Source organism: Phasianus colchicus, chromosome 6 (genome assembly GCF_987193195.1).
Source record: "Phasianus colchicus chromosome 6, bPhaCol1.hap1.1, whole genome shotgun sequence".
Lineage (NCBI taxonomy): Eukaryota > Metazoa > Chordata > Aves > Galliformes > Phasianidae > Phasianus > Phasianus colchicus.
The window spans coordinates 14,110,623-14,130,639 of record NC_143441.1 but is presented as its reverse complement, the minus strand read 5'-3'; the positions used below and the strand labels follow the sequence as shown (position 1 = coordinate 14,130,639).

Sequence of the window (20,017 nt, the reverse complement as noted above, 5' to 3'; positions counted from 1 at the left end):
GTGGCTGGCTAGTGTTGCCTGCACTGTGAAGAGGAAGACCCACCAGCTTTCAGGACTGGTAAGATTTGGAGGGGATGTCATATCAATCTGGAGGACACAGAAGACTGCACAGTCTGAGAACCAGGCTCATAAGCTAGTTTGGTTGTGGTCTCTAGTCAGGGAAACAGAAAAACAGCCAAAGTGAATTGAATCAGGAACAATGAATAGCTTTTCACATAACTTGTGCAGACTTATTGAATGCTTGCATAAACGTAAGCTCAAGAACTGAATGCGGAGGTCGCAAGAACTTGCTGTCAAGTAAAGATAAGAAAGCAGGATAGACGTCTTATTGTTAAAGATAAGGAAGCAAAACAGATGCTTCAGCTCAACACAACACTAGCTGAGGCTGGTTTGTGCTACACCCCCCCTTAAAGGTTAGAAGTTCACTGAGAGGAAGACTTTGAGCCTTTGCGAGGATGACTACTAACCTTCATCCACTGACCACCAGATGTGGCCCAGAGACCCTTCCCACATTTTATGACGCATGCTCAGAAGGGTGGGACAATATGCAACTGTTTTCTCAGAAATGTAATGAATATATATACACTATGCCTATAAATATGTAGTCGCTGCTTCCCTCGGTGTGCGTTTACTAGTGGAGTGATCCCCCATGCACCCAGCGCTGTAATAAAGGAATACCTGCTTGACATAACCCATTGGCATGTCAAGTTACTCTTTCGGATATCTTGGCTTCAGAATGAAAGCAGCTGAGATATTTGCAAGCCACAGTCAACTCATTAGTTCTGGGGTCAGCTGTGTTGCAACAATATCCAGCTCCTGGGCACAGTGAATTCTCCTGTATTGCATGCTTCTGACCTCTGAAGCACAGTAGCCACCTCCTGTGACCACAGATCATAAAGTTGCCTTGCAGATAAAAATTATGGAACCTTCCTGAGACTAACAGCTGTGCTATTGCAAATAAATTTATTTAAAGATCCTGGTCAAATGAGTCAGTTTAACATCATCAGTGTACTCCATTTCTGAATAACACAGGCCTTCTGGGGAGGGAGGATACTTTCCTCAGTTCTGGGGCTTTGTGGTTGAAGTACTGGGATTCTTTCAGATTAGATTTAGGGATATACTCTTGGATTCACAACTCCCTTTCATTCCAGTGGGAAAAAAGAAACAGAAAAGCCTCTGTGTTACGCTACTTAGGTTTTTTGATAGCTTCAGATATTTTATGAGCCTTGGCATCCAATGTTCAAATTCTTTCTAACGAAGATCCTAAAATAATAAGCTTTGATGAAGATAAATAGTGCAAACCATGTGGTAATGGAGACAGGTTCCACGGGTAACAATATTTTTGAGTAACTTGTATTGCATTATCTCCTGAGCATATCTGCAATGATTTTGTTATGCGTACTTTAAAAATGGCAATTTATCTAGACTTAGTTTTACAAGTTTTAGTACATGTAGAAGTGTCGAGATGAAAAAACATGCTTATGAAAATGTGCAAGGTTTTCCCTGGCTCAGATACCCATCGTGAATAGTACATTACACTGAAGGAAACAGTATAAAATTCATGAAATGTCCTTAGCTTTTGGAAAATAGCAGTTGAGCTTCTCAAGTAAAATATTGCGTGGTGAGATTTGTGGTACTTCCTGCTTCTGGCCCTGCATTGAAGGAACAATATATATTTTTCACACTCCTGTACTTCAGCTTTCACTGCTGGGGATATTTATACATATGAAGTAAAAACACAGAATGAGCCAATTCAGTGAACCCTAAAAATGGTTGATTTGCATGATAGATAGAAGTCAGAAATCCTGTGAACAGCAGTGCCCTGGGAATCCACTGCTAATTTGAATAATATTGCAGAACTTTATTTTGTTAAGTGTCATTCACGAGATTTGTACAGAAAGCATTAGGAAGATAAATTTAGATGATAACATTATTCTTGTTTCCTCTGATGTATGCAGGACTTGATAACAAGCTGATTGCCTCCTTCTGATGGATGTTTACATACAACAGATGTTTTAATTTGATTATATCTGTGAGATAAGCAGAATGCTGTGCTAAGTCCAAACACTTTTTATTAGCCTTTCAAAACATTTTGCAATGAATGTAACCTTTTGTAAATGTCCTTGCTTGAGGCTGCGTGTGTTCCTGTAACAGTGCAAATTATTAGCAGCAAGTTTAAACCAGTGATTATGCCAAAGAAGAAAGCTGCATTTAACAGTAGCTGTGATTCTGTACTCTCTGATAACTTAAATGAAGAGAGCAATATGATGCAAGCAATGATACAAGCACAACAGTGTAACACTACTCTGCAGAGTACGGTGTGCTCTTCTTCAGCAAATGGTGCACAAACTGGGTAGAGTTTTCATGAAGAATGCTGAAAGGCCAATATGCTATGCCAAGTATCCTGAATATGAAAATAAGCAGTCAAATGTCAGCTATGTGAATGGAGTGCTGCAGGGAACATAAGTTCTGGTTTGCAGACAATATAGGGTTACAAAGTTTGACTCTGATCTGAACTGAAATGTCAAAATTCCCCTGAAAATAAGCCTCTTCCTTCACTGCAGTGAAATCAAAATGTTGTATGTTGATCTCATATTTTGTTCTTTAAATGTAAAATACAGGGAACAACCAAAAAATGCCAAACCAATTCATTATTTCAAAATAAACAGCGATCTGTATCATACAAAACATGTCAACTTTTAAAGAAAAGATTTCCCATTCTCTTTTGAAAGCCATAGGACAAAATATGAAGGGATTTAGATGGCCGAATAGCTTGCTGCCAACATAAGGGTGGTTCAGCTCATCCAGCCTTTGTACTCAACCCTTTGGTCCTGGAGCTTGACCTGGGACTAACTCACTACAGTCAAATAAAGGAAATCACTCCTTTGGATGCTGCGAATGCTACCAGGTTGTTTCAGTCATCTCTTTGAATCTCACTCTGAAGCTAACTTCTAGACTAAAGTGAACTAAAAGTGAGATATTTTCACTGTAAGCCACATCTCTCAGCTTAATATAGGCATGAACACTACCTTGTGTTAGTGCAGCTGTATAAGCCTTATTTAGTTCTTAGTCAGTGGATCTGGGAAGTAGCATGTTGTGGGATTTTTAAACAAAGCAAGACTGGACCTAATAAACTAGTAAAAATAATTATTTTACTGGGCACATCAGCAGTTTTTAGCTGTGGGCAGAATGACTTTAGATTAGAAGTGTGTATGGGAACTGTTGATCATGGCCTGAACCACTGATTGATCACCTGAGGCGAGCACTGAGTCAGCCATAGGAGCACAGGTGAAGGTGATTCAGCTGTGTGATGGAACGGGTGGAGCTGCACCTCTCCTAGACCCCATTTAAGGGCTGACTGCCACTGGGGATGGTTTTCTTTCTAGAGATCTCTCCTTTTGGTGTTTTCTAGTGTGAGCCTAGGGGTGTGTGTGAGTATTTCATTTTTGTTTATTTCTTTCCACCATTATCATTTTTCTGACTATAAACCTGTAAAATGCTGTCTTAACTACACTACTCTTGTAACTGTATAGAAGTGTATGTTAAGTACAGAGAAACTACAGTTTTTATTAACAATGTAAGTTTTGTACAAGCTTGGGAGTGTTCTTTGTAGAAGAATAATGCTGTAGATTGTTTAGAATACTGACAGAAACATGCAAGATGAGGAATGTTTGGAATAGTAGAGAGAAACTATTTGTATTCAATACGTTTTACAGGCTGTCATAGGAAGTTGTACCTAAAACTACAGCATGAAGCACTTGTGTTGTCTTCACTAGAAGGCCCCCGAGGCATGAAATGTACAGCATGTTTGTGCTCTGGGTACCTTTTTTGAAGGCTCAGAAAGAAAACATACAGTTTTCAGTACCTCTGTATTTTGCCTATTTGAGTAGAGAACTGAAATTAGCCAATCCTTCCTCACCGGTCAGGTGGTGTTAATTATTTACAGCTTCAGTCTGTGGCTCTTTGATGCTGCTTCTTTCATACCACAGTTGGACTGAGGTTAAATATTCACAGTTCCAGTCTAGAAGTCAGTAATAAATTGCAGGCTGCAAATAGAAAACTGGGGTCTATGAAGGAGGAAATGGAAAGAAAAGACCAGTTTAGCTGTGTTTTACATATTTTGATTGTCCAGGAAATCCTAATTAGGTTGCATTTGGGCCCTAAAAGGGAAGCTTATACTACCAAAATGCAGGATATGAGCTTTTATTAATAGATGAGCCTGAGAGTAATCTCTGAAACAAACTGGGATTGACTTCTGTGTGGACTTCTGTGAGAGTTATCCTTTTACTGAGGATAGTTACAGAATCACAGAATGGTTTGGGTCAGTATAGTCCTTTAAAGCCCCCTCCAGCTCCAACCCCCTTCCATGGGCAGGGCTGCTACCCACCAGCTCAGGCTTTTCAGAGCCCCATGCAACCTGGCTTTGAGCCCCTCCAGAGATGGGGCACCACAGCTTCTCTGGGCTGCTGTGTCAGGACCTCACTGCACTCTGAGTAAAGAACTTCCACCTAACAGCTAACTTAAATCTCTCCTCTGTTAGTTTAAAGCCATTCATGCTTGCCCTATCACTGTCTACATTTGTAAATATAGGTCTCCATCCTTCTTATAAGCTCCTTCAAGTGCTAGAAGTCTGCAGTGAGGTCTCCCTGGGGCCTTCTCCAAGCTAAACAAGCCCAACTCTCTCAACCTTTTTTCCTAAGAGACATGTGCTTCAGACTTCTGATCATCTTCATGGCCGTTCTCTGGGTTTACTCCGACAGTTTTATGTCTTTCTTTTGCTGGGGGGTACCAGGCCTGGACACTATTCCAGATGGGGCCTCACAAGAGCAGAGCAGAAGAGCAGGATCACTTCTCTCTGTGTTGACTGCCTCCCTTCTTTTGACGCAGCTCAGCATCCTGTTGGCCTTCCAGGCTGATGTATCCAGGATATCCAGGTAGGATATTGCTTCCATCAAAAACTTTCTGGTAACACCCACTGTTCTCATGGGCTTCCACCACTTTCAAAGGGTGACTATAGCACAGTCTTACAGGGGTGCCACGTCTGAAAATGAAAGCAATGCTCATGTGGAAGAATGAGTCTTAAGCCTTATAGTCTTATAGGTCACTTATAGCAGACCTCTCATTTCATCTGAGGAGAAGCTGAGCTCCCTTGGTTTGCTCAGCCCAGAGGAGCTAAGGGGAGGCCTTGTGGTGGCTGCAGCTTCTCAGAGGAACAGTACTGAGCTTTGCTCAATGCAAGTCAATAGTTCTCCAGCCTTTGATTGGAAGATGGTCTCTGAGTGAATCCTGACTGTATTTAAAGGGGATGAGGACAAGGAAAATGCTTGTGGATAGGTTTATGAGAACTAGCACAATAAACTTGGTCTGCACTGTGAAAATCTGTATTTAGGGAGTTTTTAAAACCAAATTTACATAAAATCACAATGAGATTTTTATGTCATTATAGGCCAATTAAATGCGTTATACAAACACTTCCAAATTCATACGGAGTTAATCTGGGACATTCAGAGCATGATCACACATACACCCGCTGAGGGCTCAGCCTTTTTTTTTTTCTGAAATATGCAAATCTGTACTTCTAAACAGTGCTGTAATTGAGACAGAAGTGAATCACCAGCAACTGAGCAGGCACTCTCAAATTATCCCCGTGTGCATCAATTCACTTTTCCATCAATGCCACTGAACTTGGAAAGAAAGGAAGGCTCTGGGTATCAAAAGTGGGTCTCAAGGCAATTGCTGGCTATCCAGTGGCTGGATTTATATTGGCACAAGGCTTGGGCTTTATTCAGCCTAAATGTGAGAAGGGTCTAATGCTTCCTTCTGGTCTCCAGTAGTGCAAAGCTGGTGTCTCAGGTGTGTGCTTCCACTCTATGAATACCCTGCACATTTTTTTCCTTTTGGAGAAATCTGTGTCAAAACCTCAACGGAGATGGAATGAGGAATGGAGATGAACGTGCCCCATGTCACACACATCAAATGGTGTGCATCTGGTCTGTTTGGGAGCAAAACGCAAGAAAAAAGAATTGAAAATAGGTGGGTGACAAGTTGTCACAGTCTGCTTTAATATCTGCAAGATGAATGCCGGGCAGGTCTGTGCAAACGTTTCCTGTTATTACCCTGACTTTAACCTCCCCTACAGCCTCACTTCATTTCATCTGGGGTTTTCGGGCACCCTTCCGACTACGCTTCTGCAGTAAGGAGCGCGGGCTGCAGCACCATCGCCGGGCACGGCAATGGGGATGCAGGGAGGAGATCTGGGGAGCCGCCGTCCTCACGCCGCGGGACTGCTGGGCCCCGGGCGGCCCGAAGGCGGGACGAACGGTGCTCCGGAGCCCGAATCGCGGCGCGGGCGGTGTCCGCGTACGGTCCCCGATCGGGAGGCGGGCGCAGAGAGCCGGGCTGCACGTCGGGGCTGGCCCCGCTGGCGGTGGGAGAGCCAGACCTGCGAGGGGCTGGCCTCCGGCAGATGATTGACACCCAACTGGGTGAGGTTTCGTGCTTTAAAAAAAAAGAAAGAAAGAAAAAGAAAGAAAGAAAAAGAGCGAGCGCAGAGAAGGGAGGGGGGGTGGGGGGGTGAATGTGGAAGGGGGGGAGAAGGAACTACTGTAAGAGTAAGAAAGTCCTGCCCAGCTGTTTGCGGAGTTTAAGATTTCCTGTTTCCCCTGCAGCGCCGAAGTGAAGTTTTCAGTGAGTCACCCGCAGCCCCGAGCAGCGCAGCCCGCGCCCCGCCAGCCCCGCCGCGGCCTCCCGCTGCCCGGCCTGGCCCCGCCGCCCCGCTCCGGCTCCGCGATGCCTCCGCGCCTGCGGCCGCTGCTCCTGCGCGTGTCCCTGTGGGTCCTCGTGGGCTCCTCGAGCCCCGCGCTGCTCCGCGGTAAGTGCCGGGCCGGCCCCGGCGCTGTGCTCCCGCTTGACAGCTGCCGGGGCCGAAGGGCAAGCGCCCACCGCCGGGGGAGGAGGAGGAGGAGGAGGAGGAGGAAGGCTTAGTTGCTAAGATCGTTTGGAAGCTGCGGGAGCGAGGAGCGCGTTTGTTTGTCGCCCCCCTGGAAAGTAAAGACGGAGAGAGAGGCTTAGCGATAAAAAGCAAAGGGGAGAGGGGGGAAAAAAGTGAGAATTGGGCAGGAAACTCAGCGGGATTCTATTCTGCGGGAGCTGACTCTGGCCCGAGGCAGCGCCTGCACCTGGAGCCGGGGATTGGGCCCGGGTTGGCTGCCCCAGGGGCGGATTTACAGATGGAGAGATGCAGGGATGGAGAGGACTGCGGGTGCCACAGGGCCCGAGGCGCTGTTCTCCGAGCTGAGGCCCCTGCCCGGGCACGGCTGGCAGCCGAGGGGTCGGCGTTAAGTGCTCGAGGGTTGTGATACACGTGAGTCTGAGGGAATTCCTGCAGCAGAAGTCAGCTGTGGTTGTGGGTAGTGGGACTGGGAACAGAAGTCATTTCTGCAGCGCTCGATGCTTTAGAAGTGCTCACTTGATCCACTTTTTATGGTACTTTGCATCCCTTAATCTGGCTTTTCTTTATGAAGCCATCCTTAGGTAGGTTTTTAAGACAGTGGCTTGCAGTATTCTTTGTAGGGTAATGTGGAGTGCTTCAAGTGCTGCTGCAAGAACCAGGTCCTTGCCCTGAAGAGCTCAGCATGCCAATTCTATCTACACCAATCCACAGATGTACAGCACTGTCTACCTGCAGGGTTAGGCCCTAACTCATTTTGCAGCACAACTGGCAGACCTTAAAAACAAAAACCACACTTGAATCGGTTTTGATCAGTTTAAGTGTGTTTTGAGGTGTTGTGTGATATCAGGCTTCTGATTTCAGCCTTCAAGTAAGACATGCAGACACCTGAGCTTCTGCTAGCTTCGCTCTGGGCTCTCCGGTTATCTCCTGTGGTCCATTCATGGTCACTAAAACATAATAACGTAAACTAAACAGCTCTTGTTTAGTCACTGCTAGTGGCTGTGTACATTATGAATAACTTCATGCTTTGTTAATAATCCTGTCAAAGTCAACAGGTTTTACATTCCTGCAAAGTTACTCATGTAAGCGTAGGGCAGATGAAAAACGGTGGTGTCCCTGGGACTCAGCCATGTGACTGGTTTAAACTCGAGGTGTGCAGCTTCCTGTTGATTTTGATATATATTTATATTTCTGCTTGATATAAATCATGCTTGGCTAGGAATGGCTTTTGTTTAGACACCAGCCTCAAATGTGTTGTGTGTTCCTATTCCTACTACACAAAGCCTTGAAAGTTCTGCTTTTGTTAGTCTCCTGTTATTGTTATGCTTTTTTTTATTCAACTACTAGAGATCTTTATTTGTAGTCTATGAAACAGAGTTCAGGTGTGGTCAGATAATCCGTAGCTCCAAAACTTGTTGAAAATGACATTTCAGTAATTGTTGTAGGATTCTGTTCATGTAACCAGTTGGTCAGAAAATAAGGGTGCTTCTGGGGGCACAGAGCTTGGAGTTTGAATATTGGTTGTATATTGGCATAAAAATGGGAAGTATAGCTGCTAGCTCTTTGAGGAAAACAAAACAGAAAAAAAGAGCAACTGACTCTGTAATAATCAATAACTCAGTGAGGATGGGGCAGGAGAGATATCGGTCCCAGAAGGGTGTACTTCCCAGGTGTGCCTATTAACCTGCCTTCTGGTGGTGAGCAGCTTAGCAGAGCCCCAGCTAAAACTTCATCCAAACATTCTTTATAACAAGGTACTAGACAAGGGTGGCACGTTCCCATAAAGATTATGGAGAAAATGACAAATTCGTGAGCAGATCCAATAGTAAGCGTTTACTTTGAAAGAGATGTACTAATGTTCTGTGCTAAACAAAAGCAACTGAGGCTTTTTCCAGAGAGTAGAGTGTGAATTTGGGTTTGCTTGGTGTTTGGTTTGTTTTTGTTTTCTTTTTTGAATAGTTATGAATGCTGCGTTGAGTGTTCAATCAATAAATGGCTTTGCAAACGGGCATTTGGTAGTATAAGAAAAAAAACAACACTGTGTCCAAAAGGATGTGAATCTGTAATTTGTATTTGGGTTACAAAAAGCCAAATTTTGTGCTTTGGAATAACCTGCGTAATAGTTGTTTATTTCTCCATATCTGGGATAAAGCCATTCATCCAGGCACTGACTTGCATCATTGTCGTCTTATCTTGTAAAAGCCACATGGTAGTCTGTTGGTTTAATAGTAATAAAATAAAAACAAGCGTGGAGTTTCAGGTAGTTGCACGAGTGAGTATGAGAACAAACATGGCAGAACATGTTTGTAACACAATCAACTCTAAAGTGCATTCCTGTCCCCCACTAAAGTTCTGGCAAAGTTCCAGTTATTTCAGGAGATAAGTAGAAGAACACAGATATTATTGCAGTTTCTTCTGAGATATCTTTGAATTCTGAGAACATTATACACTACATTAAACACTTCTATTTAATTGCTGTATTGAGCTCTTTAGCTCATACTTCTGTAGTAGTTAGGTGGTGAATTCCATGTGGGAATGGATTCTATCAAAAAACAGTGAGCCAGATATTAAGCTGCTGCAAATGAATATAGTTCCATTACCATCAATACAGTTGTAGCATATAGGTTTCCTGAAACTGTTTCAAAGGCAATTTGAAAAAAAGGAAGGAGGCAATGAAATAGTTCATTTTTTCATATTTACAGTTTTTCCTTCTATTTTATAAACACCTGTTATTATATGACCTACATTTAGCCAAATAACATTGCTTCAAAATCAAATACTCCTTTCTGGAATGAATTGTTTCCATTTTAAAGGTGCAGTGTGCCATAATGTTGGCTGATAAAAATTGTCGTTGTGAGAAGTCTGATTGTGACCTTAGGAGCAAAGATAGTGACAGACATGCGAAGGTAAAAATTATTTTTTTTCTTCTTCTCAGAACTAGTCTTCTAGAAAGGAGTTTCTCTTGCGGTGGGGGGAGGGAAGAGTAAGTTCTCACTGTAGCACCATTGTTGGAGTTTCCCATGATTATACTTCCTCTGCAAGATACCTTTAAGTTTGTACCTTTGCCTTCATGGTATAGGGACTTTTTTCTCACAGCGATGTCTGGGCCGTGCATGCTTTGCTAGTGTTCATGGTGTGCCACTGTCACTCCAACCTCAGAGTTGTGCCTTGCTTCATGGTAGCAAGAATGAGCATAGCCAGCTTGTTGGGGCCAGCTGGTTACTGACTTGATTTTGCATAACCAAGCTCATTTGTGTCAGCTAGATCAGAAATAGCATCACTAGTACAATGAACTGTTAGAGGTCTGTGCATTCTCCACGCTGGCTGCATGGCTGCAGTTCAGTGCTGATGGCACAGTGGAGGTCAAAGCTCCCACCCATTTTTGTGGCACCAGGGTCCTGGCTCAGCAGAAGGGAGCACACATCCCCTCTGCATCTGGTGCCCCCTGAGGCAGGGGGACCTGCACAGCCAAATCTCCTTTGCCACATAGAAGCTCTTTGACTCGGGGTACTTTGGCACACCCCAGGGACATAAATTAGCTTGTTTTCTCCGAGTGTTGCAGACTTGATCAAATGGACAAAGGTATGAACAGTGTAGCTGAGCAAATGCCATTGATCTGTGTGCCATTGTCAGCAGCGAGTTGGTACTGTATATTTACAAGACTGGATTCTCAATGGCACACCTAAATCTTCAGTGGTTAATTTTTCATATTATTGCTTAATTCTGGCATAAAGTCAGAGTGGCAGAACTGCCATTGGTTGAATACAATGATTTATATGCTGCTGCATGGAAGGATGCAGATTTTGTTAATGTACACGTTTAGGTTAAGAGAGAACAAACCATCAAGTGATGAAAACTTATCTGAATTAATAATTAATACTAGCTCATCTCACCAGGCACTGCTGAATTCTATTTCTGTTGGTGATCACATTCCATGATATGCTCTCATCCCTTAACTTCTAGGGATTTAAGAAGAATTGGAATGTGAACATGTATTATGGGGACTGCCCCTGCTGTCTGTATGGATTCCTGAGTCCATTTGCTTGCCTTGCTGCAAAGTTAAACAATTGTTTCAGATTTTAAGAAGCAATATCTTTAGCAGTGGCAGGAGAAATACGAATTGCTGATTTGTCAGTGTTTGTGCATTTTTAAATACAGTTGGTTGTTGTTTCTTTTCCTCTTGCTCTGAATGCTATTGTAGTTGTTACAGCTGAACTACCTGTCCTTTTTCACATATGGGTTTTAAAGCCTTTTCATCTCTGGAAAGATCATCTAGGGAAGGAGTAGTTTTCCTTTGCTCAAACAACTGGTATTTAGCAAGGGCTTCCTGCTGGCATTCATCCCTGAGTTAATCTGGTTAGAATTAGAGCTGGTTGAGAGCTTTTGACACTGTTTTTCATGGGAAAATGCTGATTTGTCAAAACTGAAACAATTTGTGGAAATGTACCAGTTTCCACTAAACTTGCATCAGGAAGCGTTTTTTTTTCCTTTTTCCTCCTAGTCCACAGCAGAATTTCTGATATGGAAGAGACAGAGAAATCATCATTAATCAATAATTAAAATAATTACTGCTTCTGGATGGAGTAAAAGTAGGATCAAGTGCCTGCTCTGACTCAGAGCAAACATCTGAATCTGGAGCTCCCCCTATCCTCTGTCTCCAGGACATTGGGTGGCTGTCTCTTTTGTCATCTTGCATGCATGGCAGGCACCCCATACCACTTCAAATGACTTTTGTTTCACTCTGGTCATGAATATGAAAATACATGAAATGTTACAATACTTTGTGTGTGAGGAAAAGCATTTTTCTGCTAGCATTATTTAGGTTGATATGTGGCCATGTGTTTGTCTTTGCCTCGTTTGGTAGGAATGGCATTGCACAGAATAAAAGGCATCTTTTAGTCTTTGTTTCATGTCATAATAATGAGCACTGTATTCAGAAATTTGTTTCAGGCAGAGAACCACAGCTCTTATTACCAGCAATCCTGATAGTCTGTTTCTAGTTCCCCACTCACCCAGAGTAGTATTTTAGCAGAATTTCCACTTAAATTAATAGATCTAAGTAATGTGGATAAAGGAGTCTTCTTTCTCACATCCATCAGCTTAGAACCAAGCAGGTATATCACAATAATGACACTCTTTAGATTAATGTTTTGCTTTTGAAAAGGTGATTTGGAACCAGAGGTACCAGAACACTATCTTTCACGTCCTACAAATGTTCTTTTTGTACTCAAGCACTTTGGACCAAATCTGCAAACGGTTGCAAAAGTTGCCCTGCTCCTTAAGGAGTTTTTTTGAATTTTTAAGGGAAACAAAAGAAAGACTTCTGAAGCAGCTTTAGCTTGAAGCTCAGCCAGTGATTTGAAAGTCACACCACATTGTTTCTGTCTTTTCCTAGTCACCAGTAATACAACTTTCGAAAGATAGCTTCTGCCTCCTGTGCATTTGATCAGTTCTTTCAAAATATTGCATTGGTGTGCCTGTGGGCTTAATTTAATTCAGCATTTAAACTTGGTTATGAACCTGGGCTATGCCAAGACATTATAAAATCCATCTTGTGTTCCCAAGGTTGTAGCGTCTCTGTCAGGGCATAGAGACTTCCTCCTGTTAGGAAAGCAAGAGAATTTGAACAGTGCATTCTCAGAGAGCTGTGGGAAGGCTTCACAGCGTTACTCCTCAGAGCAGCATTTTCCAAGTAAAGACCCAAGTGTGGTTCTTACGTGCCTAGGGCACTTTAATGGCCCTCTTTTAAAAACTAGCATTGTGCAAGTGGAGCACATGCAGGACCAGACTGTCAGCTGGCATAAATCAGCTTTACTCTGTTGAAGGCAAGGAACCTGCCCTGATTTATACCAGCTGAGAATCTGGCCATGGAATAAATAATAGGCAACTGTATGTTATGAGGCTGTAATTCCCTTGAGGGAGCTTTTGTGATATCAATCTTACTGGAGCCAGAGTGATCTGGTTCTTTTTCTTGGAGCAAAAGAGTAATTTGAGTACAGCATTGTGACATCCTCAGAACTTTAGGAAGGAGAGATTGCAGGCAGTCAAGGGAAAGGAAGTGTTTCCAGTCTTCTTACAATTAATCATTAAGGATTTTTGTCCAGGAATAATGATGGGAGGAGAGTTTGGGAGGATGAAGATTAATTGGTTGGGGATAGGTGGTCCTAAAGAAGAGAAATGTTCAAGGGGGATGATTTTTCATCAAGATCAGGCCTTTAATTTGAAAGCAGTCATGTACATTTCCCAGACTGCATGAAAACTGAGGCCTCATTTTATCACTGATCAGTTGTAATTAGTAAGGAAGCGAAGTGGAAATAAGAGTTAAGGGACAAACTCCTCAGAATGTAGGTGTTTTTAATTTTAAGGCCTCATCCCAAAGAATAAGCTGGTACTCATTTTATTGGCAGAAGGAAAAAGGGGTTCAGTCAGTTTTTCCAGGAGCTAACCTGAAGTTCTCTCAAGTCTAGGTATTTCAGCCATGAGAAATGAGTGAACTGCCTCCCTCTGGTTTTAATGCTGCTCTAGATTCTGCTGCACCGAATGGGAGTAAGCACACCATATACATCACCTGTTGGCACGGATAGGTTGTGCCTGGGGCTTTTGAATGCTAATGCGGTAATTTTGTAGATTTCATCTCACTAACTAATATAAGAACATTTTTAATATTGCTATACAAGAGAATGAACTTTGAAACAGACCACAGATGATTACTAATGATTATGACTTCTGGTTATTTTCAGGGAAGGAAGCAGAAAGCCATCCAGAATTCATGTGTGTTTTGAGATGCTGATCTGTTCTGATTCTCAAGATCCAACTAGCAGCTCAGATACTAAACTCATTAGACAAGGCTGCAGAGAAGCAATAGGCTATAGTACTTGCACACTTGTAGAAAACTCTTAGTGGTCAAATGAAGCCAAACTTTAACTTTTCTTTTTTTTCTTTTTTTTAAACTGCTGCCCTACTTTTAGTATTGCCTGGCTGTTCCGTCTGCTTTTTTGGGAGCTGTGGCTTAAGTCATAGTTACATCAGGACTTATCTTGTGCACTTCCAAAGTGCTCCAGGAGGGCAGCATCTGTGAATAACTTGTGTTTGTTAAAGTGCATGTTTTGGGGAAATATGATAGATGTAATTACAGTTTTCCCTTTTAGCAGTCTTTTTTTTCTCCTGTTCTGTAGTCTCTTAAATTCTATCAGTAGACATTCGGTGTCCACGAAGCAATTTTCAGGCTGCTGCTGAAGGGAGGACTGTAGCTACACGTCTGTTTATTTCATTTCAAGTGAGTGTAAAGCTACTAATTAATCTGGAGTAGCACTTCCATTATTCTGAGCACAAGGTTGCATAGGCTGCATTTTACTCACATTTTATCTTAAAATAGGCTGCATTGTAAAAATACACATGATTAAGGATGATCTTTTTCACTGTATAAATGATGAGATGGAACAATGATAAAATTGTATAGGAATGTTCAGCATCTGACCAGCACTGAGCTGCTCCTAGAGTCCATGTGGTAATTGGTCTTCTGCTCTCAGAACACTCCTCTAGCTCTGCATCTGACTCTTAACAGGACCAGGTAGTGACTCCAGTGTGTACCATTCTCCCTAACAAATTCATAGGAGTACAGGAATGAAGAAATAAATCTTTATGTGCTTCACTAATGAGAATAAATTAATGAGGTTTTGAACAGTACAAATCTGTCCATCTATGATCAGGAGCCCACAGAGATCTCAAGAGAAGAGCTGTCATGTGCAGGTGGTTGTTGGTCCTTCATTTCCGTTAGCTGGTTCTGCCTGCAGGCGTGCAACAATTATCCTTCTCATCTGCCTCTGGCATACAAGGGGATCTATGATGCTTCAGTGACTGTGCTGTGGAAGCTGGCCAGCTGCCTTGCTGTGTACCTTCCACCTCTCCACCATTCCCATTACTGATTTTTCACTGTTGCATTGCTTGCTTTTCCTATGGCCGTTAGAGCTATTGCCTGAAGAGTGGGAGGCCCATAGTCCTGCCACTCAGCTTGGGAGTATCTGAAGTCCATCAGTGAGTTCTCTGGTGAGGAAGGATCCTTGCTGGCTGAGGCTGGGCAGGGCTATAGGGGCAGCACTTTGCAGGGAAAGGGCTGACGTGTGTGCGGGTGGTCTCCTGTAGCATGTCAGAGGAGAAGAAAGCTTGTTCCCTGATGGATTCATTCACTATTCCAGCCCCTGCAGGGTGTCTGAGATTATCTCCAGGGAGTTCACAGCACAACAAAGAGAGACTTTACGTTCAGAATCTTTTCTTTCTTTCTTTCTTTCTTTTTTTTTTTTTTTTTAGATTGGAAACAACCGTTTCTCTTCCTCATGAAAAGATCACAGAGGACCATGTAATAGTCATGACTTTGTAAGGCCCTTTATTGCAGCTTTCAAAAAGTAACTGTGTCCCCAAATACATACTTCTGGGCTATTGAATATCCCCTTTCTCTTAGTCTGTTCTTCCATTTCCTCATCCGACTTTACCACAAAGGAATGCCTTAAGTCAAAAATCTGGGAAGCTGATCCTTTTATTGCATTTGTAGTATTCTCATCTGTTGTGTGCAGTGCCAGGCCATCAGGCTTGCAAAGCTGGTGTAGCCCAAGTTTGCATGTAAGTAGCAATACCACATGGTCTGGTTGTAACTAAAGCCATATCTGTTCTCTGCTTGCTTGTGGATGGGTAACAATTCTGGAAATGAGAACACAACCAAAAAGTGTTTCTGCATCATTGTTTTTCTTTTATGTTCAACTCCTTTTTGCACATTCCTTACCTCTTGCATTTTACAGTTTTGCCTTGCAGTTTCTGCCTGGCTGAGGTCTTTGCTGTTCCCACTTTTCCCTGAGGCCATTCTAGTGCTATGAATATTAGTGCAACGTGAAGAGCACGTTTCCATATGTACGTTGTCGTCTTTTAATGGATATATGAGAAGATATTAATGTGATTCAGATTAAATCAGTGAGATCCAGAGGCATGAGATTTAGAACGAGTAGCCAGGCATAGGAATACTTTGCGCTGTTTAAAAGGTAAGTACTTGAACCTAAAAGGAGGACTTACACAGTTTCTGCATCTTGACCCTTGGTCAAAGCAGTGAGCTGAGAAGTAAGAAACCAGGGCTCAGTCTCTCATTAATCTCAGGAGATCGAAACCCAGACCTTCAGTTTCTCAGAATTTCACCCATTATGTTTGTTAGGCTACTGTTAAACTTTAGAATGGTCATTTGTCCTAGAATTTCCACAGTCTGGATTAGTCTTGCTTAACATCTATAAAAAAATAAATACATTGCATTAATTATGGTTTCTATAGACAGTTATAGAACTTGTGGGAAATGAAAAGAGGTAGTTTCAACACCAGTCTGTTGTGAATGGCAAATTTAAGTTCAAAGAGAGTCCTAACTGCTGTTATTTTTCAATGGAAATTTTGGATGCTAACAGAGCACCCAGAAACCCTTGTCAGCTCTAGGTCCCCTGCTAAGATCAATGAGATATGATTCACTTTTCCCCCCCCTCCATTTCTCCTTGATTAAGAGGCTGTATGCTTGGAGATGCCAGGGAACAGTGAGGGCACAAAATTGGGTTTATCTCTTTAAGGCCCAACTCTTCCCCTGAGTGGCCACATATATTTGTGATTCATCCGATTCGCGCTTTTCCTGATTTAGAATCTGTGCTTAGAATCATAGAATGGCCTGGGTTGATAATGACCATAAAAATTGTCTAGTTTTAACCCCTGTGCTACGTGCACAGTTGCCAGCCACTACACCGGGCTGTCTAGAGCCACATCCAGCCTGGACTTGTCGACTTTTGTTCTGGTGCCATGTAATGTGGTTGTCAAACACGTTTCTACCAGTGGTTTGAAGTCAGAAACATATTGGCCTTCTCATGGTTGAAGGTGGGTAGCAAATGTTAGAAACAAACCACTAATTATTTGAAATGTCTTACCCTTGAATGTCAATGACAAGGCAGACTTACCACTATCATAACCACACATCTAGAAATAGAAAACACTGACACCTGTCTTTTGAAGCTGTTGCTTAGTGTGAGTAATTTTGCTGCCAATGCAATCATCACTCTTCCTTCTAAAAGTTGGAGTTTGTTTTACATTTCCATTTTGTGCTTTTCAGCCTGATGTGTAGATAGCTCTGCCTAGAGCAGTAGTTTCTACTCTGTTGTCTTTAGGCCTGCAGTGGATTAGGAAAGAGGTATCGCTGTTTGATTAGGGAACCATTTTGCTTTGTTAGCATTTTCAAGCACAAGTTTAATGTTACGCTTGCCTAGCTTTTGAAAATGACAAACTTGTGTTTTTGTACATAAGAAAAATGAAAGAACTAGGAACAGTGCGTAGAGCTGCTATTTTGTGGTTGGGTACAGATTTGGTCAGACGTGCAGGCAGTTTGCCATCCCTTAAAACACTGCATAAACAGCAGGGACTGGGAGCATTTACCTTTAGGCAAATGTCAGATGGTGTAACTTAGCTAAATTTGCTCTGCCGGAATGGTAAGATGTGGATAGGAGAGCAGTGAGCAGCACTTACTTTATTTTTCCTTATTCTGCAGGGAGGGGGAAGTGGTATAAGTTTATGCAAGGTGAACATGCCCATTCCAACAAATGGAAGTTGTGAATGAACTAAATCACTTCAGAAACAGGGAGCACATTTTTTAACAAAGAGGATAATTTCACGATTAGAGCCCCATCAAGGGTTGTGATGAACTTCCCAATATAAATCTCTGAATCAAGGCAAGATTTGGCTTTTTGTGCATATACAGGGAAGTTAGAGCTTGATGCAAAAATAGCTGGGTGGAATGATTTCACTTGTAGAAGGTCAGACTGGGGAAATCATTCGAGCACTTCCTGATGTAGAGGTCCTGTAGCCTAGAAGTCTGTGATACAGCCAGTAACTACCAGGCTGGCTTCACTCGTGTCTGTCAGAACTCATACTAGCATCTCCAGAAGTAACAAACAGTTAAGGGACATGGCTAACTAACCCACTGAAAGGATATTTCAAATATGCATGAGTTCTAAAATTTTGCATCCAAGGAATTTAAAAAATGTCTCCATTCCTACAGAGTACTTTCCTCTGGTATAAATTAAGATATTCTTGTGTTTGGAAAGCTTGGAATTGTTCTGTTTTGTGAGAGCACTTTTGAAAATGTGTTTTGTTCTATGTGAGTGTAGTAATTGTGGTGGGGGGGGGAACCAATAAAAAAAAATGTTAGAATGACAACTTTAGAGAATGAGCTGACCATATCACTGAACAGTTACACCAGAAACCATAACAAAGCAACTGGCTCATGGTCTTTAAACGGATGCTGAGTAGTTCAGCTACTCTGGCCATGTTACACACAGCTTCCTGAATGGCAATTTTTAAAATAGTAATTTCATGACAAAATTATTAATCCATTTGGCATTTGATGAAAATGATCAAGACATTTCATAAGAAACCCTTAGACATTCTGCGGACTATTACTGATTTCTGCAGTTGAATAAGTGGTCATTAGACAAAAGATGATTATGTGCTATCACCAATATCTAGAAACACTCAGTGACTCTAAGCCATTAAACATTAGCTAGTATAATTTGACATGGTAGCACTCAAAAGTTAAAGATTAACATCTGCTGCAGATCTTATCTTGTTGAATTTAACTCAGATGTTGCAGTAGACATTTTCTGTCCCAGGGTTGCATAAGAGGGAATGTTTGCTTCTGTTCCCAAAAGTGAACCGCACTATTTAAAAGTTTAAGAAGTATCATTCTGTGCTTTCTGTAGTTCACAGTTATTAGAAATTTTTGAAGTAATTGCATGAAACTGTGAGACATTTGGATGAAAGTTAAAAGTCAACAGAAGGTTTGCTTCTGAGCTACTGCTTGGTGCGTTTGATCTTGTTTGTCTTATCTCTTCCTAGCTTTCTCCCTTCTAATGAAGGAATTGTTTCACAGACATTTATAGACCTTTAGATTTCTTTCTTTCTTCCCTGCGGTGTTTCTTCTAAGTAAGGCAACTTGCAAGCCTGTATGCTATCTTGGAGTGCTGCTGAAAGATTATGATCTTGAGAATTACTTAGGCTATTGCTTGCAAAGGCCCTGTCAATAGCAACTGGGAGAGGAAAACCCTAGAAGTCCAACTCCATGTATATATTTCATATTCTGAGTTTATCTACAATTTTATTCTGCGTCATCATAAACAACGTGGAGGAGTCTGCAGTCCTTCACACGTCTTTGGGCAGGTAGACTAAACATTTTAGACTGGCAAGTTCCTTCCCAGTGAGCTGTGTATAATGGAGGAGCGTCCTCACCTTACGCTGTAACATCAACCTTTCTACGCCTGGCTGCTGCAAGTAACTACACAGAATCATAGAATCATAGGGGTTGGAAGGGACCTCTGAGGATCATCAGGTCCAACACCCCCTCCTTGCCAAAGTAGGTTTCCTACAGTAAGTTGCACAGATTGTAATGTGTTGTATGTAGTGAGAATTGTTGTATTCCTACATGTGGATTTTTGAGTGCCCGGTGCATGTGAGGACTTAGCTACAGGACGGTGAACACACACAGAAGAGACTGTTGTAGAGATAATTTATGGTAAACTGAATGATTTACTCACACTTCTGGTTTAGAAACAATGAATTTTCAAGAGACGTGTTTATGGGTGAAACGCATTTCACAATGGACAGGCTTCAGCCATGATTTCTGCTCTTCATCAAGCCCAGTAAAATGTCAGCCTCAAAAAGAAACGAACAAGCTGAGTTATCTTTCCCTTATTTCACCAGAGTGGTATTGCCAGTTGCTGATTCACTGTCCCAGAGGTATCTGGAAGGAGTCATTTGCAAATGCATTAAAAGAAACAGCTAATACCTGGGGATATGCTAGCAAGTTTACCCTTGGCAGATAAACGAAATGCTGCTCTGCTGGTAGAGTATCTTCTTTATCAAGAAATCTGATAACCCTGTAACAGCATGCTGCAGCAGTAGGATTTCTACAAAAGAAGTCAACAAAAGTTTCCTAAGGTTGGATGTCATTAAAAGGGTGTATTCTTACGTGTGTGTGCTCTTTTCTCAATACTCAGTATGTAA

General features: G+C 42.2%; 2 protein-coding genes across 3 annotated transcripts in view; both read left to right on the top strand.

Annotated features, from left to right (window-relative positions):
• Positions 1-3,362: 3,362 nt before the first annotated feature.
• Positions 3,363-6,736, top strand: LOC149917440 (uncharacterized). Its single transcript, XM_090142515.1, has 4 exons — positions 3,363-3,431; positions 4,888-4,934; positions 6,140-6,485; positions 6,669-6,736. The coding sequence occupies exons 2-3, from the start codon at positions 4,916-4,918 to the stop codon at positions 6,472-6,474; spliced, it is 354 nt and encodes a 117-aa protein (XP_089998641.1). The 5' UTR covers positions 3,363-3,431; positions 4,888-4,915; the 3' UTR covers positions 6,475-6,485; positions 6,669-6,736.
• Positions 6,588-20,017, top strand: part of TGFBR2 (transforming growth factor beta receptor 2) — a 71,095-nt gene continuing 57,665 nt past the window's right edge. Inside the window, exon 1 of one of the 2 annotated variants that reach the window (XM_090142514.1) lies at positions 6,588-6,871. In XM_090142514.1, the coding sequence (XP_089998640.1) occupies positions 6,790-6,871 (82 nt within the window). In that variant the 5' untranslated portion in view covers positions 6,588-6,789. The remainder of the gene's footprint in view (positions 6,872-20,017) is intronic. The other variant, XM_090142513.1, reaches the window with a different exon arrangement.